At 50.6% G+C, this 25,816-nt stretch overlaps 14 protein-coding genes across 14 annotated transcripts; 7 read left to right on the top strand and 7 right to left on the bottom strand.

Moving 5' to 3' along the window:
* Positions 1 to 431: 431 nt before the first annotated feature.
* Positions 432 to 1,321, bottom strand: COCMIDRAFT_91724 (uncharacterized protein; the record flags this gene model as incomplete). Its single annotated transcript, XM_007688474.1, has 3 exons — positions 432 to 844; positions 905 to 1,160; positions 1,217 to 1,321. 3 exons carry the CDS (start codon positions 1,319 to 1,321, stop codon positions 432 to 434), a joined length of 774 nt encoding a protein of 257 aa, XP_007686664.1.
* Positions 1,322 to 1,438: 117 nt separating this feature from the next.
* COCMIDRAFT_91850 (uncharacterized protein) lies at positions 1,439 to 1,912 on the bottom strand (the record flags this gene model as incomplete). Its single annotated transcript, XM_007688473.1, has 1 exon — positions 1,439 to 1,912. One exon carries the CDS (start codon positions 1,910 to 1,912, stop codon positions 1,439 to 1,441), a length of 474 nt encoding a protein of 157 aa, XP_007686663.1.
* A 208-nt stretch (positions 1,913 to 2,120) lies between these two features.
* Positions 2,121 to 2,942, bottom strand: COCMIDRAFT_45829 (uncharacterized protein; the record flags this gene model as incomplete). Its single annotated transcript, XM_007688450.1, has 5 exons — positions 2,121 to 2,227; positions 2,319 to 2,442; positions 2,503 to 2,647; positions 2,710 to 2,786; positions 2,853 to 2,942. Coding segments are annotated over 5 exons (543 nt in total), but the record flags the coding sequence as incomplete, so codon positions are not given.
* Positions 2,943 to 3,264: 322 nt separating this feature from the next.
* Positions 3,265 to 5,038, top strand: COCMIDRAFT_4129 (uncharacterized protein; the record flags this gene model as incomplete). Its single annotated transcript, XM_007688422.1, has 3 exons — positions 3,265 to 3,301; positions 3,361 to 4,060; positions 4,111 to 5,038. 3 exons carry the CDS (start codon positions 3,265 to 3,267, stop codon positions 5,036 to 5,038), a joined length of 1,665 nt encoding a protein of 554 aa, XP_007686612.1.
* Positions 5,039 to 5,546: 508 nt separating this feature from the next.
* Positions 5,547 to 6,331, top strand: COCMIDRAFT_91736 (uncharacterized protein; the record flags this gene model as incomplete). The annotated part of the gene is made up of 3 exons (XM_007688472.1): positions 5,547 to 5,685; positions 5,783 to 6,039; positions 6,149 to 6,331. The coding sequence occupies 3 exons, from the start codon at positions 5,547 to 5,549 to the stop codon at positions 6,329 to 6,331; spliced, it is 579 nt and encodes a 192-aa protein (XP_007686662.1).
* Positions 6,332 to 6,510: 179 nt separating this feature from the next.
* On the bottom strand, positions 6,511 to 9,154 carry COCMIDRAFT_25186 (uncharacterized protein; the record flags this gene model as incomplete). The annotated part of the gene is made up of 6 exons (XM_007688432.1): positions 6,511 to 7,108; positions 7,207 to 7,423; positions 7,475 to 8,465; positions 8,513 to 8,807; positions 8,865 to 8,995; positions 9,059 to 9,154. The coding sequence occupies 6 exons, from the start codon at positions 9,152 to 9,154 to the stop codon at positions 6,511 to 6,513; spliced, it is 2,328 nt and encodes a 775-aa protein (XP_007686622.1).
* Positions 9,155 to 9,745: 591 nt separating this feature from the next.
* COCMIDRAFT_91678 (uncharacterized protein) lies at positions 9,746 to 10,107 on the top strand (the record flags this gene model as incomplete). The annotated part of the gene is given in 2 exon segments (XM_007688471.1): positions 9,746 to 9,831; positions 9,843 to 10,107. The coding sequence occupies 2 exon segments, from the start codon at positions 9,746 to 9,748 to the stop codon at positions 10,105 to 10,107; spliced, it is 351 nt and encodes a 116-aa protein (XP_007686661.1).
* A 399-nt stretch (positions 10,108 to 10,506) lies between these two features.
* On the top strand, positions 10,507 to 11,748 carry COCMIDRAFT_57926 (uncharacterized protein; the record flags this gene model as incomplete). The annotated part of the gene is made up of 1 exon (XM_007688470.1): positions 10,507 to 11,748. A coding segment is annotated over one exon (1,242 nt), but the record flags the coding sequence as incomplete, so codon positions are not given.
* An 899-nt stretch (positions 11,749 to 12,647) lies between these two features.
* Positions 12,648 to 13,070, top strand: COCMIDRAFT_91706 (uncharacterized protein; the record flags this gene model as incomplete). The annotated part of the gene is made up of 3 exons (XM_007688469.1): positions 12,648 to 12,671; positions 12,730 to 12,825; positions 12,951 to 13,070. 3 exons carry the CDS (start codon positions 12,648 to 12,650, stop codon positions 13,068 to 13,070), a joined length of 240 nt encoding a protein of 79 aa, XP_007686659.1.
* Positions 13,071 to 13,598: 528 nt separating this feature from the next.
* Positions 13,599 to 14,465, bottom strand: COCMIDRAFT_91848 (uncharacterized protein; the record flags this gene model as incomplete). Its single annotated transcript, XM_007688468.1, has 1 exon — positions 13,599 to 14,465. The coding sequence occupies one exon, from the start codon at positions 14,463 to 14,465 to the stop codon at positions 13,599 to 13,601; it is 867 nt and encodes a 288-aa protein (XP_007686658.1).
* A 291-nt stretch (positions 14,466 to 14,756) lies between these two features.
* Positions 14,757 to 16,083, bottom strand: COCMIDRAFT_35570 (uncharacterized protein; the record flags this gene model as incomplete). The annotated part of the gene is made up of 5 exons (XM_007688445.1): positions 14,757 to 15,148; positions 15,201 to 15,265; positions 15,313 to 15,430; positions 15,475 to 15,847; positions 15,904 to 16,083. 5 exons carry the CDS (start codon positions 16,081 to 16,083, stop codon positions 14,757 to 14,759), a joined length of 1,128 nt encoding a protein of 375 aa, XP_007686635.1.
* Positions 16,084 to 17,200: 1,117 nt separating this feature from the next.
* On the top strand, positions 17,201 to 18,705 carry COCMIDRAFT_35569 (uncharacterized protein; the record flags this gene model as incomplete). The annotated part of the gene is made up of 6 exons (XM_007688444.1): positions 17,201 to 17,410; positions 17,460 to 17,586; positions 17,638 to 17,761; positions 17,822 to 18,148; positions 18,199 to 18,329; positions 18,386 to 18,705. 6 exons carry the CDS (start codon positions 17,201 to 17,203, stop codon positions 18,703 to 18,705), a joined length of 1,239 nt encoding a protein of 412 aa, XP_007686634.1.
* A 1,151-nt stretch (positions 18,706 to 19,856) lies between these two features.
* On the top strand, positions 19,857 to 20,780 carry COCMIDRAFT_4123 (uncharacterized protein; the record flags this gene model as incomplete). The annotated part of the gene is made up of 1 exon (XM_007688421.1): positions 19,857 to 20,780. One exon carries the CDS (start codon positions 19,857 to 19,859, stop codon positions 20,778 to 20,780), a length of 924 nt encoding a protein of 307 aa, XP_007686611.1.
* Positions 20,781 to 21,332: 552 nt separating this feature from the next.
* Positions 21,333 to 25,617, bottom strand: COCMIDRAFT_91747 (uncharacterized protein; the record flags this gene model as incomplete). The annotated part of the gene is made up of 4 exons (XM_007688467.1): positions 21,333 to 22,874; positions 22,921 to 25,242; positions 25,292 to 25,480; positions 25,537 to 25,617. The coding sequence occupies 4 exons, from the start codon at positions 25,615 to 25,617 to the stop codon at positions 21,333 to 21,335; spliced, it is 4,134 nt and encodes a 1,377-aa protein (XP_007686657.1).
* Positions 25,618 to 25,816: the final 199 nt, after the last annotated feature.

Raw genomic sequence — 25,816 nt, 5'->3', positions numbered from 1 at the left:
CGCTGATCCAACTGTGAAGCCTAACCAGCACTTTGCCCGACATTTTCTTGTAAGTTCCTCACTTGCAAACATCACCATAGTCAAGTCAAAGACAAGGGAACAAAAATAGTGGCGACCACTTGGGTCCAGCTCTAATACTTTAAAAGGTTTTAAACGCGAACAAAATCCCTGCCAAAAGTACCCAGCAGGCACCACAGCGCGGCAATACATCGCAGCATGTGGGGAATACGGTATAATGCAAACGCCCTTACAAATGATAAAATGGTATAAAGAAGCCAACGAGAAAAAAAGAAGGCACCCAAGTGGAAAGCCTTCTCTCTCGCCGACCTCGTCATAAGAATCTCGCCTCCTTCCCCTCTCTATCTTTCTCCTGACTAGAACACCCAACCCCAACCACCCATTAGACCTTGTTGCAATTTCGTTTCGACCGTTTAAGCAATCATGCCAGCATAGCCGCCAAAGCTGTTGATAGCCGCAGTAGGAGGGAAGGATCCCGCGCCGCACAGGCACTGGCACGAGCAAGCAATGCCCTGACCGTCCATACCGGATCCAGCAATGACCTGGGCAGGAGGAGGAGGAGAAGCCGCAGGGGGAGCGGGTGGTGGAGGAGCTGCGCCCGTAGGAGCAGCTTCGCCGCCTCCGGCAATGACGCCGACAGTGGAGGGGGCTGCAGCCGCACCAGGGTCGACGATTTGAAGACCGCCTTCTACGAGGTCGGTGCCGTTGGTCTTGATGGCCAGCGTCTTGAAGTCGGCCATTGTCTTGTCACCAGTCTCGGCGGGGTTGATGGAGAAGACCATGCCCTTGCCGCAGTGAACTCCGTTCTTTTGCTTACAGTAGAACCCTTTTTAATGTTAGTTGCCTGTCTGTATTGTCGCAAAAAGTTTTTGTTAGGTAGGCTTACAGAGCGGCTCGGTAGTCTCGACAGTCATGTTCCAGGTGACGCCAGGCATACCCTCTGGGTTGGGCATGAAGCCAGAGTCCATTCCTCCCTCCATCTTCTTGCAGGGCTCGGCGAACGTCGACTGGGTGACGGTGTGGTTCTTCTGCATGAACTCGAAGACGACCATGTCGCCGACGTTGGCCTTGATGGTGTCGGGAGTGTATTCTAGCTTGGGGGCCATGCCCGCTGCAACAGGCTTCATTCCACCAACAACAACCTACCATGTATTAGCCTAAGGGGGCTCGAGCTTTTAATAGTGTGGACTGTGCTTACAGTGTGGATTTTCTGACCAGCTGCGGGAGCAGGAGCAACCTCCATAACCATCATCTCGGCAGAGGCCAAGGCGGCGGCCAAAGGTAGTGCTGTGAAGTACTTCATTATGACTAGTAGATTGAGTATCGTGTGTTAAAAACCGTTTTGTCGTGAAAAGTGAACGTAAGCCTGCACTGCAAGCACTAGAATGTACGATGAAAAAAGTGAAGGATTGAAAGGGCACTACGAGGGCCGGCTCGGACAGTAAGAAGCAGATGAGGAAAAGAGAAAGAGAAAGTGGAGCACCAGTATTATGAGGCAGATGTCTTGATGTAAGGAGAAAAGCCCTGTGCCTGGGGAAGTGTATTCCTTAAATCCACGCATGAAATTGTCGATTCTGAAGGGTTTGCGCGCCGGTCGCATGCCGGGCGAAACACCAACCCCCTGGGCTGGGCAATCCAGTACGACTAAGGAAACTTGGTTGGAAAAATGGCGAGATTTTGGCGATCCGCCTGCAGTTGCGCGTGGGTGCGCGCTTGGGGTGATGCTCGAACCGTTGGAAGAGGGTTGGAGTGCGTCGCGGTGGTGTCGCAGATCTGTCTCGCCTCTCGCTGAACAGCACGCTTTGGGTAATCTAAGAGCCACGAGGCCTATAGCACTAGCGACACAACTACTCATGATGCCTGGACAATGGGGCTGGAAAAGATCAAGCCGCATAAGAGGCGGTGCCAACTAATAGCTCGCGGCCTACTTTCCCGTCGTCTTTGAGGCACAAACTGTTGGTGGTAAGTCGCGCCCAGGATCATGGCAATGAATATCCTTACGCGCATTGGCTGCATATGCTGGCAATTATCCAGGCCCAAGTCAATCGTCGTGCAGCATGGCGGGCAGCCACGCAATACATATGCGCTGCAGTTTATTCTTGTGCGGAAGAGTTGTGAGCCGCCTGCTGCTGCTGGCCCGCATGCAAACCCGTGTAGTAACCAGCATAGTACCACGACATCATGATGTTTTTCAGGGTTTCGTCTTTAACTGCAGAACATCATCAGCACACGGCCCGCTGCCCGCTTCCGACTGTTCACGTTCCCCGGAAACAACGGCTGTCAAAATCAGTAATACGTACCTGTTCTGAGCATCGATTGGGGAACGGCCTCCGCTAGAGATTCGGCAGCACCTGGGACCGATGCAGCCTCAGCACTTGGCGATCGGGTGTCGTGGGTGTTTTGCTGCTCGGATTGTCCTGGTTCCTGGTTCTCGTTAGCCAGGGCTCAGAACTCGAGTGTTTCACTTGCGACATGTACACGTACCTGTTGCACAAGGCCAGTTTTTTCCGACTGGGCAACGTAGCTTATCCCTGCATTCGACATATTTGCATCGTCGTTAGGCGCGACGCCATTGGCCTCTGCTGCTCCTGACGTTGGCTCTGTTTCCTCTACCAGGTCGCCATAGCCCCTGCTGGCGTTAATCTAATTTCATCTTGACAGGCTCCAGGCAAGCACCCAGCCAGCACTTACTCTCGCAGTTCTTTGAGCTCCTCTTCCGTGAGCACGTCTTCTAGTCGCTTGCCAGACTGGTGGATGCTATGATACTTCTGCGTCCGCAGGTTAATCAAACCTTTTTTTTCCTGCACAGCTTGGCAACAGAGGCGGATTCTTACCTTGTACTCGTTGAGCGCGTCATCCCAGGAACTGATGAGGAGAGAGTCGTCCCAAGCATGCTTATCACTCATATCAACGACTGGCGCCATGCTGGTGAAGAGCCAGGGCGTGATTTGTGAATCCAGTCAGGCTGCTTTGTATGTAGAGGCGATACAAGTTAACTTTAGAGACGCGCAATGAGCAGCGGCAAGATCAACAGTTCAAAGTCTATGCGAGTGAGCACTTGTACGAGAATGGTCAAGGAATACGCGAGCGGATGGGCATGTGGTGAGCTGGTCAACTGGCTTGGCGAGGGTCTAACTTAGCGCAACTGCCCTCAAAAAAAGTTACCGCGCCCGAGCTCTCCTCCGAACTTTTGCGCGTAACCACCGTCGCGACCACATATTGTCAACACAATTGCAACTAACCACAATGGCCCCTGACGATACAAAGGGAAAGAAGCGCAAGAGTAAGAAATGGCGACATGGGGAAAATAATTTTGTAGTTTTGTCGGCTAATATCGCATAGGCGCACCTGAGACAACGCCCAAGGCAAAGAAGGCCAAGAAAGCCGACGATGTAGCCGCCAGCGAGCCCAAGCCAACGCGCAAGTCTGCGCGCAAGCAAGCTTCTGACTTCATGGACGTTGACGAAGAGAAGGAAGTTGCGCCTGTTGTCGCTGCTGAGCCCGTCAAGCCCAAGAAGGGCAAGCAGAGCAAAGCCGTCGCTCCCGCAAAAGTACCTGAGCTCACCGCAGAAGTGCCAGAGGTCGCAGAGGTCCAGGAGAAGCCCAAGAAGCAGGCAAAGAAGGTAAAGACTGCTGTTGTAGAGGAGACTGCTGTCACGGAGACTCCCAAGGAGACGATAAAAAAGACGAAGAAGGCAAAGGTCGCTGCTGATGTTCCAGCTGTCGTAGAGGAGACCACTGTAATCACCAAGCCCAAGAAGACAAAGGGCGGCAAGAAGCAGGAAGCGCTTGAGCCTGAGCCCGAGCCAGAGGTGGACGCCACAGAGCCCACCGCTCCCTCAGATGACGAAGACGTTGCAGAAGACGACCAGACAGCAGCCCTGCTTGCTGGCTTCAGTGACGACGATTCAGACGATGCCGACGAGGATGTCGACTTCAATGAGGAAGAAAAGATTCCAAAACTCAGCGCAAAGCAAAGGAAAGCCATTAAGCAGGCCGAGGACGCCCCCAAGTCCAACCAGCCTGGTGTCATTTATGTCGGGTACGAACACTTTACCCCACTCCTTGGTATTCTGCTAACTCTCAAACTAGTCGTGTGCCACGAGGTTTCTATGAGCCTCAAATGAAGAAGTACTTTTCTCAGTTTGGAAAGGTTAACCAGCTACGCTTGTCGCGCAACAAAAAGACGGGCGCCTCCAAACACTATGCTTTTGTCGAGTTCCAATCACAAGAAGTAGCTGACATTGTCGCCCGGACCATGAACAACTACCTCCTCTTCGGCCACGTCCTCAAGGTTCACCTTATTCCCACCGACCAAGTACACCCTGATCTTTTCAAGGGAGCCAAACAGCGGTTCAAGGTCGACCCCCGCAACAAGAAGGCGGGCCTTGAGATGGAGCGTGGCGCTGAGCGCTCGCAGTGGGAGAAGCGTGTTGCAAACGAGAACAAGCGGAGAGATACCAAGGCTAAGGAGCTAAAAGAGATTTTCGACTACGAGTTTGAGGCACCGACACTCAAGACCGTCGACAGCGTCGCTGCGCACACTACCGTAAAGAAGCTCAAACCTTCGGAGTCCAAGAAGCTTATCACCGATACGCCTGCTGAGGAGGCTACTGTTGCTGAGCCAAAGGCCAAGAAGGGCAAGAAGGGAGCAAAGGCTCAAGCTGAGACACCAGTAACAGAGGCCGTTGAGGATACCAAGGTAGCCTCTCCTGCACAAGTGAAGAAGGGCAAGAAGGCTACAAAAGCAGCTGTTCCAGAGAAGCCTAACGACGTAGCTGAAGAGCCCGCAGTAGTCGAACCTGCCGCTGACAAGAAGACCAAAAAGGACAAGAAGCGAAAGTCCGACGTTGCACTTGAAACTACCACCGCCATCGAGGAGGCTGTTGCCGAAGCACCAGCCAAGAACAAGAGGGCGAAGAAGGAAAAGGAGAGCAAGCCCGAGACCATTGTCGAGGAAGTCGAGGAGAAGAAGGTTGCCGCAAAGCCCAAGAAAGCTAGTAAGAAGGTGAAGGCTTGAGTGTTCATACTCATCAATATGATACATTAGGCTTGGTCTTGAGTTTTTTGGTCGTTCATCCCGCATGTGTGTTTAGTTAAATTCGCGTGGCATGGAAATGATCTAATCTTGTGACTTGGTTTTGTGTCTTAGCGGTTGACGAATTTCTTCTATTCTTCGACAGATGGAGCAAATTTATGAAAAACGAAGGGTCGGTATAAGGCAGGATAAGATAGGACATACCAATCAAAAATGTTTCCATCACTACCAAACTCATCCATAGGGCCTACCCTCATGTAGGCAACACCCTGTAGTCATGCTACGGCCCGAATGATTGCATGGCGCGATCTTCCCGCCCTTCCCGCCCCGTACCGTTAGCCTAGCAATTGAAACGCGATATATTTAACCAAGTCCGCAATTCCTCACATGCCCATTCCCTCCCGTTCCCCATCTCCCATCCTCCCCCATTCAAAACCCATTGCAAATTTCCCCAATGGCGAACGCAGACCCCCGCCTCTCAGCATCCCAAATGCACGAATCCGTCACCTCGCTTCCCCCCTCAACTAGACACATAATCACGCACGATGCACAGGGAAAAAGCGTCGTCCATTCCGCTCCGGCACTGCAGTATTACGGAATGCCCGGTGTGGGTGGCACAGCCCGCTCGTGTACGTCCTCCTTCCCCATTTCCAAAAAAACAAACCACCAACCCCAACCCCACATCCATTTACCCATAAATTTAAAACTTCCTGACCCCAAGAAAAGATGCAACTGCTTCAACCCCAGCAACATTTGAAAACGAGGCAGACGTAAATGCGTACCTCGCCCCTACTGGCCCCCAAAGTTTCACTAGCCGCGACATCGTATCCTCAGGCTCGGGATCGCACGTGATAGTCTGCGAGTTGGGTCCCGGACAGGCGAGCCAGATGCACCAGACGGTATCGATAGATTACGTAGTGTGTACGCATGGGCGATTGAACATGCAGACGGGGAGTGGGGAGGTGATTGAATTGAGGCCTGGTGTAAGTTTATTTCCTTTTTTTCTCTCTTTATTTCTTCATTTCCATCGCTCTTTTTTCTTTTTCTTTTCCATGGTATATCTAGGGTTGAAGCTGACAAGGTACCATATAGGACCACGTTGTTCAAAGAGGAACCATGCATAAGTGGATCAACGGGTCGGATACGGAGCCCACGCGCTTCATTGCTGTTACGGTGCCATGCGAGCCGTTCAAGATTCCGGGGACGGACAAGACGCTGCAAGAGGTGCATGTTGAGGGGAGTGAGGCTAAGGATTGGGATGTGAGTCAGTTGTGAAGTACATGTCAAATCTTGAATTGATACACCATTGGAAAGAGAGCAACACAATGCAGAAATAAAACATTGACAATGAAAGAAGTTAATGGTTTCATTTCTCGCTAACAACACAATACAAAACTGCTCATCTAACTCAACTGGCATCCAGGTTAATGACTCCTCCGAGAACCATCCCTGTCTTAACCAGTGCCTGATACGGCGAGCTTCATCAGATGATCCATGAATGTTTGCAAACTGACGTCATCGGTGAAAATGGTCTGTGCGGTCTGCGCAACGCCACCATAGGTTCCGGTAGTGTGTGTTGTCGAAGGGTTGAGCTTGCTGAGTAGGAAACGGGCTTGCGAACCACCAGCATCGCACACAATGAAACGGGGAAGTGGGAAGCGATCTTGGATGAGCTCCTTGGCGTCCTCCTTGGGCGCTTCCAAGAGCGTTCGGAAGTTCTCGTAACCCTCTTGCTCGTGATAGCCAGCCTTCCTCCATTCTGCCATAGTCTCGCCGTGGAAAATGAGGATGTGGAAGAATGTGTCGAGCAACAGAATGGTCTCATTTTGAATCGAGCTGGAGTCCAGGAGTACAGGCTGACCGCCTTCATGATCAAAGCCGTAGCTGTCCAAAGTCGGTTGAATCATGATAAGTGAGTTGCTGACATCCTCGCGGTTCAAGACGTGACGGTAAAAGGCAGTCTCATCAGGAGAGTTATTGAAGACTTGCAAGAATTGCGAACGACGGAGATGGAACATGAACTGCGGGTATAGCGTGAAGTTCTTTTCGAGCCTGGTATGAAGTTAGCAGTGAGTTTGACGGATTTCGTCCTTCCGATATTCGCACTCGACGCAGTGTTACTATCCCGAAGCTAGGAGTGATATGCATACCTAAATGACGAAGGATCGTCCTTCCTGTATTCGGCAAAGCGAGCGCATAGTCTGATCAACATGCGGTCAACCCATCTCAAGACGTCTGGGCCGTCGTCAACCTCAGCCTTGAAGACTGCTATCCTCGACATGAGTACTGCAGCGGCTTCTTGATCGAAGGATTGGGCAATGGCGGGGTCGCCAGACGGACCACTCAGCGGTCGAGCCACGGTGGTAACTGTGGGATGTTAGCGCTTGTATTTGGCGTCGCAACGATACTCTAACATACCTCTCAGGTGGTACTGGCCAGACGAGTGCTGGTAGTGTGTGAGGAATTGGATAAGAGCCTGCTGCTGGCCTGATTGCATCTGGCTCGGTCCTCCCTGACTGGCAATCTCAAAGTAAATACCGTACGAAGACTCGGGATCGATACCACACATCTTCCATGCGCACGTGCTTCCAATACCAATCTCGGTCTCGCCAACTGCTACGGACTTCTTGTTGAGTGAAACTGCATGACCAATTAGACCACTAAGTTTCAACTCCTTTGTGGTAAGAACCTCGAGGCTGGCGTTGAAAGCCATCAGGAGATTGTCGTCAGCGTCTTTGTTAAAGACACGCGCAAAGGACTGCTTGTACATGGACGAAGTAAAACTGTCCGTCAAGATCATATGTCCACCGGTTGAATTGGCAAGGCCACGCATTTCGAGCAGACCGACCTGGTCAAGACATCCGGCAAATATATCGACAATATGGCCGTTGTGCGAAACGCGCTTGGCAAGGTTCTCGTAGAACTTGAGAGCCTTCTTGTAGTACTTGATGTTGTCGCGGTCGATATCGTGGTGCGATCGAATGGGTTCACGGAGCTCGGGTCCAACAACCATACCAGGACCCTCGGTCGCTGGGCCACCACTGAACAGCATGATACGGGAGCCCTTGTTCACGAATTGTGTCTCCAAAAGTCCAGCAGCAACACTGAGCGCGACACCGGTACACCTCAGAGGGCGCTTGTCGTTTGCGACGGGCCAGGGATCTCGCTGAAGGGCCTCGAGGGCGTTGGTCAATTGGAATTCGCACTGCGAAACGGGGAGTATGAAGCGTGCGCCGGCTCCTGCTGGGGGTGCCATAGGAGGTCGGCCAGGTTGTTGTGGAACGCCCGGTCGCGCAGCCATCTGGCTGAGGCCAAGCATCTCGTGGACCTGCTTGGAGGAGTAATCCTTGCTACCGCGGAAGACGTAGGATTTGGCGCACTCGGTGTAACCCAGCTCATGAACTTGAGCCTGGAGTTGTCAGCCAGTCATAGCAATACTGGAATTGTTCCACTCACCATAGTGCCATATGTAATGAGACCGACGAGAGCGTATGCGGGGAGAAGACTCAAGCTCATGATGATTGAATCCTTGAGAGCCTTCAGACTGTCTTCTTCCTGGCATGTGTCGACGACGAAGAGGAAAATGGGAGGAGTGTCTACAGGCTGAGGGAGACGGTACTCGATCGTGGTGCTAGCTGCGTGCAGCTCTGGGGGTATTTGCTGCTCAGAGATGTCCTTGTAGTGGGGTGGGAGAGAGTTGCGGTTGAGACAGAAAGGACATATCCAGACACGGGCGCGCATGTCAATCTGGCTGTTGGATTATCAGCCACAGTACATTTTGCATGTGTAGCATTGAGTCTCATCATACCAGAAGGGGTTGAGGACGGCCTTGCATGGTGCTCTGCAGACAACGGGCTGATATTGGAGCAGCGGGGAGTCGGTCTTCTCCTTCAGAGGGGTATATAGGGCGCCAATGGGGACGACAAGGCGAGATGCTTCCTATATGAATGTTCAGCATTCCCTTGACATGATTGCGACGGGCGAAGGCAGCGGTCAGCATACCATGCGCGAGCTTGGAAACGTGTTCCAACTGAGGCGGAGGCCATCTCTGTCCTCGATCTCGCTCCACTGGTCCTTGAGCGCCTCAAAGTCGGCCATGCTGGATGGTTGAGAGACGTCTCGGTATATTGAGACGATTGGTAGGAGGGAGTGTTGTAGTAGGACAAGGTTGGTGCTGGAGGGCAGAACCGAGGGCGCCCACGATAGGTGACGGACTTGGTGGGGCTACGAGAGACGTGCGCCGGGCGAGAGTCGAGCGGTGTAGGGGAGTTGGGATGAGGACAGAGGAGAGAAATACGTTGCTGCCTCTTGACCAAGCACACGATATGGCAACGTCTCAACTCCAGAGCTCCCTTGGATAAGCTACATATGCGTGGGTACTCGAGTTGGCGATGCGGCCAGATGTTCTTGCCCTAGCGCGCCTGATTGGGCATAGCGCGCGGTGACGGCGTTCAAAACCTCTGATTTTCTCGGGCTGTTCTCGCTTCTTCTTTCTCTTCATCACCGCCAGCTTCACAATACTACGTAACGGCAGGCTCCTAGTTCTCCAATGAACGAGCCTGTTTTCGCGCTGCGCGCAGAAGAGATATAGGCCCATGGCTGGGCGCCCGATCTGGAAAACTCGTTCCGAGTATACTGAGAGGTTGGGAATCAGCAGAGGTCACATTCGAAGCGTTTTTTCTCTTGTTTATGTGCTTGTTTGGGCGCATATCCCCCGTCATTGTTTTTGCAGCGCGCAAACTCAATGTCACGTGGCTTGTTGTGCCCGACATGACGTTCTCCATAGTCGTCCACCCATGTCGGATGCAATGCCCCGGCTATTTTTGAATCACTTCACTCCACCCTGGCTCTACCCTGTCAACATGCATTGCTGCCTTTCACCTTGCGTTCCCGGAGCCAGCATCCTCCGTGGTCATATTCTATTCTTTGCTGCGACTTACGGTTCCGTGTACTGCAAGTATACTTGCCAACAGCCTTTGTTGTCTATCATCACACGCTTGTTGTCACGACATGGAGCTCTCCACGCGCACGCACACGGTGATGTCAATTGAAGCTGACGAAGCATCCCCGCGAAGACTGCCTCGTATTGGGAATGCATTTGTTGTCGACCTTGTATCCACTGCCATGTACATACAGAATGCCATTGGGTTTCGCAGATTACTAACCACGGACCCCCCAGGCAAATTGTACTCGGTGTAGCATTCTACTTTTACCCATGATGCTAGCGTCAGCTATCTGCGGCCTGTTCAATCTAGCTTGCGTTTCCATGGAGTGAAATGAGCCAACCCTGTGACGGGTGACCCTTTCGCTGGGGAAGGTGGTACCAAGGGCTTGTTTGCTGTTAAGCTTTCCTTGCCTCTTACCTCACACATGTATCCAATGCTTCAGTCACTCTGTCCAGCCCCTCGTTCAGCATGCCTTCTTTCTATTCGGCTCCGGCTACTGCTACTGCTATCGCTTTGGCTTTGATTCTCGTCTACACAATCGGTTCACTGTCTACGCACGATCCTACATCCATCTTCTTCAACGCGTCCAATGCCTACACCCCGCGATATTCTGCTCTGAGATACCAGCAGGCCACGGCGTACGTCTCAACTTACAACTATACATCAAGCGCCAGTCTGTTAGGAAGCAAGGACTCCAACAAAAAACTATGTGTTGGCATACCCTCAGTTGCGCGTCATGGCCCACAATACCTACTTGGTGCCATTGGGTCTCTGTTGGATGGCTTGACAGTGGATGAAAGGAGTGATGTCTACCTCATGGTGTTTATACCGCATTCAGACCCTAAAGCCCACCCAGCTTATGGAGAAACATGGCTGTCAGGGCTAACCGACCGTGTACTTACATATGAAGGGCTTGATGCAAAAGAAATGGCTCACGTTCGCAAAATGGAGGCTCAAGGAGGTGCTTTCAAAGAGAAGGGACTGTACGATTACTCGTATCTGGTATCCAAATGCGCAGAGTTTAATACGCCGTATATTGCCATTCTCGAAGACGATGTCCTTGCCATGGACGGATGGTATCACCGTACCGTCAATGCACTGTTGGACGCTGAGGACCAGTCAATACAACGACACGGAAAAAAGTTCTTGTATCTCCGCCTATTCTACACGGAGGCTTTTCTGGGCTGGAACTCGGAAGAATGGAAGACATATCTCTTGTACTCGCTCTGCTTTGCTGTCATGCCGGCAGCGATTGTTTCTTTTCTGCGCATTACAAAACTTCCACCAAAGTTTCCGCTGCTACTGAACACACACCTGCGTACATCAGAGGTGCGCAATGGATACAGCTATCGTCGCCTAGTAGCCACATTCTACGTCCTCATGGCGGCATCCATACTGCTTTTCTTCGCATTGGGGCGCATGACTGTTCTACCTCTTCCCACTGGAGTTCATGAAATGCCGCGGTTCGGCTGCTGTAGTCAAGCTTTTGTCTTCCCCAGGCAGAAGGCTCTCGAGCTAGTCTCATATTTTGCAGAAGTGAAGACTGGATACGTTGATGTTTTGACGGAGCACTATGCTGACGCGAGGGGTGAGTTGCGGTATGCTATCACGCCGAGCCTGTTCCAGCATGTTGGCAAGACGAGCAGTAAGATGGGATCGCAAGGGCCAATCATCAAAGGAAAGACGTGGAGCTTTGCCTTTGAGAAGTACGATGTAGAGAAGTTGAGACGAGAGCATGAGACTGTGGGAAGGTGGAAAGATGGGGTGGAAGAAGTACGGTAGATCGAGTCCGCGATACGATAATAGATGGTAGTACTTCACTCTTTATATATCATCTCCCTTATATATAGTTGTGACAAATGAACACTGTGCCCATGCCCTCAAAGAAACAAACCCATAACTAAAGCGAGATCTGGTTATCACTTACATTGATATGTTTTCTATTGAAGCATCCTCCTGCGTATACAAAAAGTAGCTATGCAATGTTCCATCCGTGCGGTAGCGCCAAGCCCATTTTATCGATAACATCACGTGTGATCTCTCCAGCAACTTGGCCAACTCAGCGTTCGACACATATCACATGCGAACTTTTCCCAGTTAATTTTGTAGACATGGTACATACGACCATCGGAGAAATAAAATTAGGCATCCCGTCCGATCTGCCCTATACAAGCTTTCTACCGGCGGATTAGTAGTTAGGTGGGTGACCACTAGCGAATCCCCGCTGTCGTATGTTTTTGTTGGCGACTTTTTATTGTTTGGTCAATCTCTTCAAGTCACGTGATATGTCTTGGCACGTAAGTAGTATGTATAACATATTGAGTAGTTCACAAAACAATGACAACTATGTTTGCACATTCGCCAAAAGTAACAGCAATGAATGAATCGGATATAATGGTATTTATCTTAAGATGGTTCTCGAAGCCAAACACCCTAGGTAATCGCTTTCGGTAGACAGGATTATATCGCGTCTGCAATGCGGGTCCACGCGGGGCTGCCAATCGGTGGAGTCTGACTTCCACATGCAGCCACTAGTTTAGCGAGGGACCCTTCTTTCCCAATCTACCCGCTCTGTGCAAGCGCCTCCAACTACAACTCCATTTTTTTCTTCCACCGTACCCAAAACTTTACACAAAACCACCACAATGCCTATCTCCAAGAAAGACCGAGTATGCTAGTCCTCCGTCATCAGCCAAACGAAAAAATTCACTAACACCGCCTGCACAGATCCAACGCGAACACCGCAAAGCCGAAAAAGCAGGCACCCGCGCCCCCGTCAAGGCGAACGGCCTCCCTGTCAAGCCTCCCAAACCAACCTCCATTGTAGGCATTCCCATGCCTCCACCGTGAATCCACATCTCTCTTGCAAATATATTGTTATCTGCATGAGGAACACTTTTTTTTCGCGGAAACAACTAACGGCACGCCCACGCGTGGGGATACTACAGTGCCAGAACTGCCGTCGCGAAATCGTAAACACGAACAAAGCGCAGCTGGAGGCGCATGCAGCGAGTCATGATTCGGTAGCCTGGCCCAAGGAGAAGTGTTGGCCTAATGATTTTTCATGAAGAGGGGGCCGGGTTGGTGGGGTGAGATGAGGTTATGAATATGTGGGAGTGAGTGGGATGCATAGTGGATATACAGAGCGAAGCAAGAGGCTTGAAGAAGCTGAGTTGGGATACGGGGTGGGGGAGCTGGTACTGAAGAAGGGGTGTTTGAAAGTCGTACTCGTTTGAGCATGCTGACGAGCGAGACGACAGTGCTTTGTGATACCAGATATATTTGGAACGAAATAATCTATTGTAACCAATGTGGAGAAGCGAGTCTTTCTCGTAACCATTCCACAACACAACCCTGTTTTCAAAAGAAGTCAGTTTCTCAAGTTGAGAAACAATAGATGGATCAAATGGTTCGTCCTTTTGCTACATACATTGAATATGTCGTTGTGAAAAGGCCCCTGCTACGATCTGCCGCACACGTCATTCGTGCTCCTTTGGGTAACACAATACAGCTGACGACCTCTTGGTTTTTACTCTACACCAGGCGTCATCGCTCATATTGGTGACATGCCCTTGCCAGCACAAGTCTTGCTTCTCTCAGGCCTCATTGTTTTGGCTAGCCTTGTAAAACATATCCATCGACTTTCGCAACCAAGCGGTATACCCTGGGGTTGATGGACTGAGAAACCCCCAAACGAACCGGCAGAATTCAAACGCTTTATCATGCTCGCCTCTTAGCTGATAGCTACAGACAAGGCTTCCTGCACAGTATAGGGAAATTTTGTTTCCTGGTCCAAGTGTGTCTCGGCAGAACTGCCAGCACCTCAGCTGGAGGTCCAAACCTTTCTGATCGTTTCTGATGTTTCGATACGTGTGCATGAAGTCTTTCACCCAGATTCTGTGAGCCTGCAACTGCAGATCGAGTTGTTGTAGGATGACTGCGTCTAGTTCTACTACTTCTTCTGGCGTGTCGGAAGCAGCGTATGTTCGGGCGATGGCTCTGAAGAGTATGCGCTGAGCAAAGTGCATAGGCAACGATGTGGATAACATGGTGCGTGCGGCTTCTTTTGCACACATGAGTTCGTTGTGTTCGAGCCCGGCTTGATGATAGCGAGCGAGAAGAGCTAAAGCCCACTGGCAGGAGACCACGGATGGCATTGACTGCTTGACCAAAGGCCAGAGGGCCTCGCGCAGGGCGACGCGGTCAACTGCATTGCAAGGCAGCATGCAGGAAATGTATCTATCGGCTTTCACCAGGTAGTGTTCATTGGTATAGGGTTTGAGGCGGACAATGCTTTGTATCTTAAAGACCGCCCTAAGAATCAGGCGTCGGCAGCTGTTGAATGCGCGGTAGATTACCGGGTGGGTGAGGATCAGCCGCTTTAGTGATATCAGATCTCGGCACTTGATTAGCAGTTCGTAGAGTATGTCGTCGGGGAGCGTGTGTACATTGAGAGCACACATGGCTTGTGACGGCAAAGCAAAAGGTATGATGGTGAGCCAAATGTAGATAACAAGGGGTAACGGGCATATTTGGCCTAGGTACTCATATATTGGCACAAAGGCTGCCTGGCCCAGCTTTGATATACCCCATGATAATTTTACGTAAGGCCACTGACCTAGCCTCTGGGAGCACAGAGATGTCAAGTTAGAACAATACGACACGCCTTCTTTTACCAAAAGCTCGATAATAAACACGGTATCAAATGAACAGTGCCCGAACGTACATTAAGTCTGCTCAACACATGTCTCTTTTTACCAATGATTACTTATAGATTCCACCTGAACTGACACCTCTTGTGTCCGTGTGATGACTAAGTCTTCTTCTCCCTTACTGCGATGATTAACATGTCGACGATTGAAACTCAGAATACTCTCTTGGCTCTCCTGACCTATCGTCGTGTCTGATATCCCCGTCTTCTTGTGTCGCCTGGATGACCGAAACGTTTTGCTCCCGATTGTGATCAGCTTCGTGGCATTTTGGCCATGTGATTCATAATCACTTCGTCCTCGCTCCCCTCTTGTGCTGCCAAATACACCGCGACCGAAGATTCGATCAATTAGTGGCTGGAGAGTTGGAATGCATGCGGCGATGATGATTGCATTTCCTTCAATGCTAGTCCAGATTGTGATGTCGGCAGTGTCGTCTAAACGATCGGTCAGCATATACTTGTAGCTTTGAAATGAGCTTTCATTTACAACTGAAGTCGGCACTTGCAAGTGCAGGTAGCCTAGTTGACTTGTAAATCGCCACGGCTGCAGCTCTGTCACAAATCAGAAGTCATTTTCGCACAAGTGTTTGCAGACCTACATGGAGCCTAGCCCGAGCGCAAAGCTGAGAGCGATCTTTTTCTTCACATTCATCTGTAGTCTGTAGAGAACAACAGCCGGGTATATTGCAAGGTAAAGATCTACAATGGCGGATATAGCTGTCAAAGTAAGCCGAGTTCCCTATTTCATACGGGTGACGTACTGCCAGCAACAATGGCATAGTATACCAAAACCCAGGGGCTCCAGCAGGTGCCTTTAACCGTGAAGTCCCACTGCGATCGCGTCGGCGTGCACTGCGCAAAAAGAATGACAACACAACCAAGCAAAATCAGCAAGCAACCGCTAGTCATTGACCAAAGGAACACCGCGTGACCTCGGCTAGGGTTCATGATTCTCGTTAGGAGTGCTACCACGGCTAGCTTGGGTATCCCAAATGAGAGTATTCCTGGGCAAAATCCCGCAATAGTGTACAGTATGGCGTCTGATTTCTGCGCAGTGGTGAGCAAAACGAAATGACGACCATTGCCGGCCCGTACGGCGGCTATCGTCAGGCCAAGCATAACGTAGCCACATATCTGCTCAATGCGTCAGTATCTTACGTCGCGGAGAGAGCCCTGGAGAAAACACTTGCCATAGATAGAATCATGAGCCAGTCATCTAGGCCAATATGTGATTGGATTTTGCCTCTGACATAGAGTCTTGCAGCCACAAAGATGGTGGCCAGAGCAGTCAGTGCGATGCATACCGCTAAGATTGTAGGCCCCTTGTCTTCGTTGGCGAGATGTTCAGGCAAATCTTTTGGTACTAACATATCATAATCAAGCCCTACCAGGAGACTAAATAACTGTCATGAATTTCTGGGGAAGACTGAGTGCCTCTGCGACAGGCCGATGAACGTAGACTTGTCTTATACATTGCTCATGTCCCTTACAGCATCGTAGATCTAGTCTGAGCGTCTAATTCTAGGTTGTTGCATCTTTTCCTAAGAGAAATGATCCCGCGTTCTTCGATGGACGTTCTGCTCAACGGAAATTTGCTGCCGCGGATCACTACCGCGCCGCAATGGGAAATGCAAGTCTACGCAATCAACGCGCGCCAACACTGAATGATAGTGACATCCCTTGCATAACACATGCCGGAGAACTTCCAGTGCATATGTAAACTGATCCTTTAATTTCTCGATGCAGATCAGTCCTTTTTGTTCGCTGTTGGTGTACAAGGCATGTAATATAAAGGAAGGCGGAATCCTCCTCGCTTGTTACGGATAATTGAGTACCAAGTTACCACGACGTCAGCGCATATGCTCATGATGTTTCAACCAGTGCATATGGATTGATACTAATAAAAACATCTTGAGGCAGTCTATTGGACCATTTCACAACCACACGTATGAAGATGCGCTCGAGTCATCGCTGAGCCAACCGTCCGTGCCAGTGAAGTTGTCCCCAACATCGCGCTAATTGCGGCACAGCGGACCAGTCGAAATGTTACCGTATAGCCGCTCTTGCATCATGCTCGTTTACGAGGCGACAATTTAGCGCTCCTTCATCCCCAATGCTATGGTTTGTGTTGCGGACATCAACCAATCAAGGGTTTGACCAGCTAAGTCGGGCGCGGAGGCACTCCGAGCCCTTGATTCTGTCAAGTCCTTCCAATTCAAGGAGGATCTTACGCTATGAAATAGATTGAGCCTGCATGGTCATACATGCTCGTAGTTCGGGAGATGTTGAATGTATGGCTAGTGTTGCTGTGCCTCATGGTACACAACGAGTCAAGATCACTTATGGAAAGCGGCCATAAAGTCACTGCCGTCCGTTTAACACCTCATCTCAGAGAAATATCTGCCTTACAGTTCAAACAGAGTTCATTTGAACGCTATCTTAATCCCTGCTCGCTCAGGCACTTCTTCACCAAGCCCATCATTGGCCATGACTGTACCTCTACTCGACGGCGGCCTTGCCGTACGCGCCAATGATCCAGGGGCTGTTCCTAAGATACTAGAGAAGCTTCTGATGTTTAGAAAATCATCGATTACTGAAGGCAACGACGGTCGTCTGGATATGCTCGCACTCGCCAGGAGTCTGGTGGTGGCTCTGGAGACTCCCCGGGAAACAATGATCAAACACAACTGGGTGCAAGTATGCATATCAAGATCCTAGGATTAGACGTACCTAATTTTTCTTGCAGCCGGGCTGTCATGCGGCTATTACGGCTTGCTACAATGCAGGTGTGTTCAAGGCACTTGCCAAGAAAGACAGGCCAACAAAGGTCGATGAGATTGCGAGCGAGCTCGGAGTTCCTCGTCAAACATTGGGTAAGCGTACAGGACTGGTAAATTTTCACGGATAAACTCTAATATTTGCAGCTCGCATGATGAAACACATCGCAGCTATGGGCTATATCAAGGAGACGGGAACTGATGAATATGTACCAACAAACTTCTCTAAAGCGCTAGACATACCCATCATCGGAGACGGTTACCCTTGCCTGTAAGTGCTAGAGAATCGACTCATTGCTACTACACTTGATTAAAAGACTGACCTGATCAGTGCCGGTGGAGCCCACCCGTCCTGCAGCAAGTTCCCAGAATATCTCCAAGGAACCAACTACGAGCTCACATCAGATATCGAATCCGGACCCTACCAGTTTGCTTTCAATACGAAAATGAGCATGTTTGAATATATGATTTCTCATCCGCCATTGGGTCAGCAGTTCAATCATCACATGAGTGGATATCGACAGGGTCGACCGAGTTGGATGGACCGTGACTTTTACCCCGTGAAAGAAAGGCTCATGAAAGGAATGGATGCATCTGAAAACGCAGTGATGCTGGTAGACGTTGGAGGAGGCCATGGCCACGACATTGAAGAGTTTAGGTACGGTTGTAGGAGCCTAATCACAACATGCATACTAACAAGACATCTAGGCTAAAACATCCCGATGCGCCTGGTCGGTTAGTACTGCAGGACCTTGCCCCTGTCATTGATAGCATCGAGAGTCTGCATCACGATGTCGAGCGTATGAAATACGATTTTCATACTGAACAGTCCATCAAAGGTCAGTCAGTCTAAAAACTTAAAACCGCAACTGTGAAAACTGACTAACGTTAACAGCGGCTCGAGCATACTACCTACACTCAGTGCTCCACGACTGGCCTGACGAAGTATGCAAGAGTATCTTGGAGCGGGTTACCGGTGCTATGAAGCAAGGATACAGCAAACTACTGATCAACGAAATCATCATTCCAGACCAGGGAGCAGACTCCGAGGCCACAGGACTGGACATGATGATGATGACACTTTTCTCGTCCAAGGAACGCACAATGGAAGAGTGGAAACGACTGTTAGAATCACCTGAACTTGGTCTAAAGATCGTGAAGGTATGGAGTGTCAAGCACTCGCAGGAGAGCTTGATCGAGTGCGAATTGGCATAAAGTGTGTTGGATGACGACATTTACAGCCAAATGAAATTCTAAACTTGGTTTCCAGTACATCTGCCGTTTTCCCAAATATCTCGCATTCACCGTAGTACTAGAAAACGATGAAAGCTGTCTGGTCAGTATGTCCTTAGCCCTCCGCGGAGCAGCGCTTAGCCCGCATCCTTCATGACGCGGAAGGAAGCTGGCCCTTGATAAGCCAAGAACAATTCAATGCATGTGCATGTGCATATGTAGTATATTCAGAATACTGCATCGGTCCGAATTTGAGCGTTTATCATGGTGGGATCGTCTGATTCCACAAGTGATGATAGCCGGAAACCTAGCAGCCAGCACCCTTGCAGGGTTTGGTCCACGCCTTTTCCAAATGAAGCATATGCGCGTTTATTGGTGAGCTGATGATACCACTGTTCTGCAAGCTCAGAACATCTCCTCCGCTGCAGTGAATGTTACACGGCGCCGGAGTAGAGACCTCTTCGCCTGCGATAAAAAGCCTCTACTTGATGAAGCCATGTGAGATGTATCTTTTAAAGGAAGTATATCCAACACCAAGGCGGTTGAAGTATTTGGTCATGTCGGACGTATAGATATGAAGAACGATACTATAGTCATTAGTTTCATTGGCCGTGAAATCGATGTACTTGTGTCGCGGCGTTACTACCCCCTCGTCCCTCCTTCGACCAGCGCTAGGAACTACGGAAAATGATGCTATATGGCACACGATATATGAAGCCTTGCTGCTACTCGGATATGGCGTTGTGCAATAGATATGTTGATTCGTAATGACCAGCAGAAGCCTTTTCCATCCATCAGTTGCGCTGACGATATGTATACTTACGGAACGAGGTGGAAAGATTCTCAAGTTGAGAGAGATGAAAATAATAGAATCAGCTAGACAAAAACAACTGACGTGTGATTCATTGTACCATAGCTTAACACGTGCGTGGAGTTCGGAGTATCTACAGGATCCTAGTCCTGAGCGTCTACCATGGTATCTCTGTAATGACTACTATATTGATCCTCCAATCCCTTACGAAAGTGTCAAGTGCTAGCCTGCACTACAAACCTATAGAAAACAACACCACTTAATACAACAACGTAACAACTACACAATTCAACTGCCAAAGAAGCCCATCACAATTCCCACCATGACATCCGTCATCATCTTCGGCCCGACTGGCCAAGTAGGATCTGCTGCCGCACGAACAGCCGGAGATCTTGGAGCCAAAGTATGGCTGGCAATGCGAGATACATCGAAAAGCATCCCTGGTCTCACCAAAGAGTCCGCTGGTGACTTTCATCGGATCCAAGCCGACCTGAACAAACCCCAGACCGTCAGCCAAGCCATTAGGACCTCTGGAGCCAAACGCGCGTTTATCTATTTGATTCATCATGAATATGAACACCTCCACGACGCCATAACTGCAATGAAAAACGAAGGCGTCGAGTTCATCGTCTTCTTAAGCAGTTTCACAATCTATACCAACCAAGCCCTCCGCGCCATCTCCCCACACGATCTCCTCCCTTTCGTCCACGCCCAAGTTGAAGCAAGCCTAGAAGAACTCTTTGGTCCAGATAAATACGTCGCTGTGCGCCCCGGATGTTTCGCCACGAACCTACTATCAACCAGAGACGGCATCCTCGCAAACGACGTCAGATTGTATGGCGCCGAGTTCGAGCAAGACAATATAGTACCGAGTGACATTGGCAGCGTCATAGGCAACATCATCGTTTCTGGTTCCAAAGGTCAGAAAATCGTGTATCTTTATGGGCCCGAGGTACTCTCGATACGAGACAGCGTCGCAAGAATCGGCAGTGTTCTCCAGAAAGATTTAAAAATAGCGACTCTGTGTCCTGAGGAAGCATATCAGAAGTACATTAAGCGCGGCATGCCTCCGTCTTTTGCAGAGTACATGGTTAAGACGCTGGGTACCAAAGGTCCGGATAAGGGCGATGGTAAGCGGTTCCCTCACTACGAGGAAGGAGTAAGGAATATGGCACTTTATACGGGCCGGCCGCCGATGAGTCTTGAGGAGTGGGTGAGGCAGAACAAGACGATATTTGGGGCGTGATTGATAGCTTGTTAGTAGTTGAGATGGAAGAGTTTCTACCCGTGAGTGACGTGGCAAACAATGGAATCTCCTTTGCTACAATTAGCAGTCAGCAGTTACAGCAGCGGACAACGAAGCCAACTAGAGCAATAGGTAATTGATGCTGCACACCTCTTTGGCGCTATTTACAGGCTGACATCCTGATATCAGAGTGGACCCGCAACCCATTTGGTCCAGCTGATACTGGTCGATAATCTTCCCGCCCCTTGTACTGGATGCGTTCGAAATCTGGCGCTGCATTGGGCGGAAGAACATCACCGCTGTCATATCCTGAGTTCGTCCTAGAGGCAGTGCTGGGGGTGGATGCATCCTGAGTTTCAAACCTCACGAATAGTACTGCGAGCGCATTCCGAGCTTGACGCTGCGCTAAGAAACAACAACGTATATTTCAGCCCAGAAATACCTGTACACTCAATACGACACTGCAAACCCCACAAGTTCTGCACGGCTAAAACGAAAACGTGTATTAATATCTTAACATCATCTTCTTCCACGCTATCAAACCCGAGCTGCCTAAAAACCAAAAGCATCCAACAAACTATTCGCATCCGGCTCATTAAACTGCGTAGGCGACGGCTTCTTCTTCTTCTCCTCCCTTTTCTCATTTTTCTCCCTTTTCTCCTTTTCTTGCTCAGCATCTCCCTCTTCCTTGAGCGGCTCAGCCTGACTCTCTGCTTTCTTAAGTTCTCTGACTGGCAAATCAGCTACGACCAATGAACTGCGACGACGCAGCAGCTTTCTGGGATCAAAATCAAAATCCTCGGCGCTGGAGTTGCGTCCGTGAGTGTCGGAGCTCTCGCGTGGCATCGTGGGACTGAGCAGTGGCATGTGGTTGCCGGTAGCTTGTGACTTTTTCGTTGATGGCGGTGGAGGGAGTAGGAACTCCCACGTCTTGACCAGATCGAGTGCGAGAACATCACAGCCCATGCGGTCGTAGAGTCCAGCAGTGTGCAACACAAAGTCCCATTCCTCGCGCATGCCGATCATGGTGGCACCACGAAGCGTTTGTAAGCTCTTTTCGCGAAGCTGTTTGTATAGCACTACAAGAGCAGGGTCGTCGCTAAGGTAGGATTTAGCAAGTGGATCAGGGCTCTCGGATGTGTCGATGAGATCGGAAAGTGGTGTGACGAGTGCACGCACTGCCATATCCTTGCGGTTGAGTAGCCAGTAGGCCCAGGTTGCAAGCCACCGGTTTCCTTCCCGGGCAGCCTGGGGTAGAATTTTATTCTTGAGGAAGTCCAGTAATACAGGGGAATCATCGCCACCATATACTCGCGCGACAGCAATGGCAAGCTGTGTATCTCCTAGCTGAGTATGCAGCACGTTGACAGCCACGTCGAGGCGATCTGCAAGAAGGAAGAAGGAAGCAGCATATTCAAATCTCCTTCTACCCATGAGAGCATATGCGTTCTTAAGCGCAGCGGTCTTCCAGCGGTCTTCATTAAAGTTGTTCGATAACAATCGGTGTGTGGCGGTTTGTTCCCTTGACCAAGTTGCCATGCGCCATAGGCCAACAAGGACTGGCTTCTTATGCAGAGCCATGTAGTACAAGGCGCAGTCAACGGGGTTCTTTTCTTCTGTCTTGGTGTACTCGTTCCGGGCAATGACCTCGAATTGAGCGCGCAGCGCGTTCGTATCCGACAGCCACATGAACACTCCGCATTCCTTTGCGTGTTGCCATAGCATCTTTCCACTAAAATGCCTGCTGACGAGGTCGACCAGGATGTCTTGGCTTCCAGAATAAAAGGCCCAGACAATCTCACGCCATGAAATGGGACCTTTATGGACCTGGCTGAGGACGTGTTGTCGGAAAAAGAGCAAGAAGCGACCCGCGTTGTCATCAACCGAACGACGATGCCTCTCAACCATGCCAATGCACTCGATGATATCAGCTAGACGAAATTGTTCGCGACTTGAAAGCAAGGGTATCTGCTTCTTAGTCAGAAGCTCCTTGAGATTTGACGCGACTTCTTCAGTAACAGCCTCCGGTTCGCTATCATCTGAGTAATCCATGTACGACGAGTGTATGTCTTTCTTGGATGTAGTCATTTGGGTCTACACGTGTTAGTAATCGTCTTATCGAATCCACCAGTATACACACCTGGTCCTCTGAGAAGTCCTCTGGGGCAAAGCCCAGTGTGCTGTCAAACTCCTCGCCCTCAATCCAGAACTTGAGCTTCTTGTAAAGAGAGATCAAGATACGCTGCACCAAAAGCAGCTTACCAGCCAACACACATTGCGATAGCAGTTGAGGATGGTATGCCGGTAGCGGGCCATTAAGACGGCTGACAGCCTCAAAGATGTCAACATGTGCAGTCTTGCGCGACAAAGTTCGTAAACTGGGAAAAAGACTGTCGGTTATTTCCACATGCTCATCTTGTATGAAGAGCTGGTTGCCTGCGCCTATGACTAGATTGCCACTCCCTAGCCATACTGAGTCACCAATTGGATGGGGAGTGATGTCTCGGATTCGCACGTCACCAATCTTCACCCATGATGGACCGGCGTTGAGATAGTCGTACCGCAGCTGCGCATAGATAACGACACGGTGAGGGAAGCCGACAGCGAGGATAGACTGGTTATCCGGAGTGGATGACCAATCAAGATCAGAGATGATGCCATTTCCCTCAAAGGTCTCCTGATGCTCAAGCTGCGCACTACGAGTGTTCCAGATGGTCAGTGTGGTCCGTTCAGCGTCCACCAACGCGGCTTTTCGTATTGAAGTACCACTGGCAAGCGAAGGGCTTTGTACCCCAGTATCCACCTCAGAAGTTAACAACCATTCGAGATCCCGCTTTTCGAGATTGACGCGGGCAGTCCAAGACTTGATGACTCCCAACTTGGTGTACGAAATGGCAGTGTCTCGCGCAAATGCGTCAAGAAAGCCGGAGATTACAGGCGCCGAACCTGCAGGATCCACAGGCAATACGAATGCAAGGCCGTCGCCAGAGCCAAGGTCAAAGACAGAGAATTGCTCGAGCGAAGCGGGTGCATGGCCATTTGTGTACCCATTGATATGTGTACCGTTGAATGGGTTTCTTCCGATAGCCGGATCTCTTTCTAGTACTGGCAGTGTAACTTCCCAGCATATACCCTTCATCTCAGAGCTGACTGTGGCAACGTGAACGCGCCTCCCGTCGTGGTCAATCTCAGGAACGACCAAAAGACACAAGGGCTTCCCTTGTAACTCATAGGGACGCCGCATAACTTCGACAGCTTCGTGTCCGCGAGTATCCCATAGCGAGATTTCCTTGTGGTGCAGAAAGACAAGGAAGTTGCCTTCTTGCAAAAGCGCAGTGCGGTGGATGTGCTCAGTAACCTTGATACTGCTGTGACGATGGAGCGTCATGCCGTCGTCCCCCTGTCTGTGTATCCACACTATGCACTCATCGGTAGTGGTGCGCGACACAAGGGCCTTTCCACTGGCAGTACGATTGACTTTCTTGATAGCATGCGAGTGTCCTGTCCACATGGCCTTGCGTTGCATGCGTTGTGGCTGCTGCGAAGGATCAAACAAGTAGTCGATACGCGCCTCCAGCCACTCCATGCGGCCGTCAAAGTGATGCGATAATATGGTCAGTTCAGACTCGGGGTTTTCGTCGATAAAGGCATAGAACTGCACATTGTCCTCGATGGGTTTGGGCTCCTTTGCAAAATGCATGCGCAGTCCATCGACGTGAGCAATATTGAAGACGTCAGTCACCTTTTTACTCTGGGCACCGACGTTTTCGAACCCCCATGCTGACATGTTGCCGCGATCGTCGAGCACAACGCAGATCTCGGGACTGCGGTTCGCGACCTCAATCAGGTGATGGAGCGCTATTCCGTGGTCCTTTTCCTGGGGTGAAGCCTGCTGCATTGCTCTTTCCGTCGCTTGTTTGAAGTGTTTGCCGTCAATGAAAAAGGCGTACCGCTTGCTCGATTGGCGGTCCAGCGGTATGTGACGCTCCATGATGGCCTCCATCAGGTCCACCTCAGCCCACATGTGCATACCGTCCACCCCGTGGTGCTCTCCAGGCACCCAGACGCGCACTTTGTTGTCGGCGCATATCGTGTAGAGCACATTGTCGGCCAACTGCTCCTTGTGGAGCGGATACCGCCAGTGCAGGCCGGTGATTGCTTTGGGATGGGGGAGATAGAAGTAGTCGAATCTCTGGTCTGCGGAACCAAAGGCTGTGCGACGCCATATCTTCAGTAGTCGGTCGTGCTGGCCGGTTGAAGCTATCAACTCGGCGTCAGGCGAGAAGTGGGCAAACTTGACGGGGTTGGCCAGCTGTTTGGACCACGTATGCTCGATATCGCCATGGGTATTGAACAGGGTCAGCGAAGCACTGCCAGCGAGAAGTTCGTCAGGCATCCCCCATGAGAGCGTCGTGATGGTGTCGTCGGCATCGGGCAATGCCATGCTGCCTTGTAGCGACCACTGCAAACAACATCAGCGGCCATCCACACCCGTTGCCTTGTGTTCCCACCTTGATAGCGCCCTCATCCTGCCCGTACGGTCGGTATACATAAATTTGTCGCGTCGAACATACAGCCAGCTTTCCTGTGGCCTCGTTTATTGCGACTGCCTCGAGCTCAAACTCGTCGTCTATGTAGAGCGTCTGCAGCACATGGTTGGGCCGGTCGAGAAGAATCAGGGCGTTGCCGGAGATGTAGGCCTAGTTATGAGTGGCGTCAGTCCCAATGCATGCGACAAGGTCGTGGTCTGGCGTACAATAATCTGGAGGCCCTCCCACAAGCCATGGGCGACGGCCTGCAGCTTGGCCTGCGGGCGCCCAGGGAGAATACCGCGCATCGAAGTCTCGCGAGCGTTGCTACCGTGGATGCCACATTTTCGGGTGGCTGGATGTCGCGGAAGTCTAGGGAGTCTATGATGTCTTCAATCCGTTTCCAGGCACTCGGGAAGCGTTCGGTGGATTGCGGTGCGAGATGCGACATCTGGGGTCCCTGGATCCATGTGCTTGAAGCTCACGCGCACGATCCACATGCAATGT

The sequence above is a fragment of the Bipolaris oryzae genome (assembly GCF_000523455.1).
Source record: "Bipolaris oryzae ATCC 44560 unplaced genomic scaffold scaffold_42, whole genome shotgun sequence".
In the NCBI taxonomy this organism is placed as follows: domain Eukaryota; kingdom Fungi; phylum Ascomycota; class Dothideomycetes; order Pleosporales; family Pleosporaceae; genus Bipolaris; species Bipolaris oryzae.
This window is presented reverse-complemented; position numbering and strand designations above follow the sequence as displayed.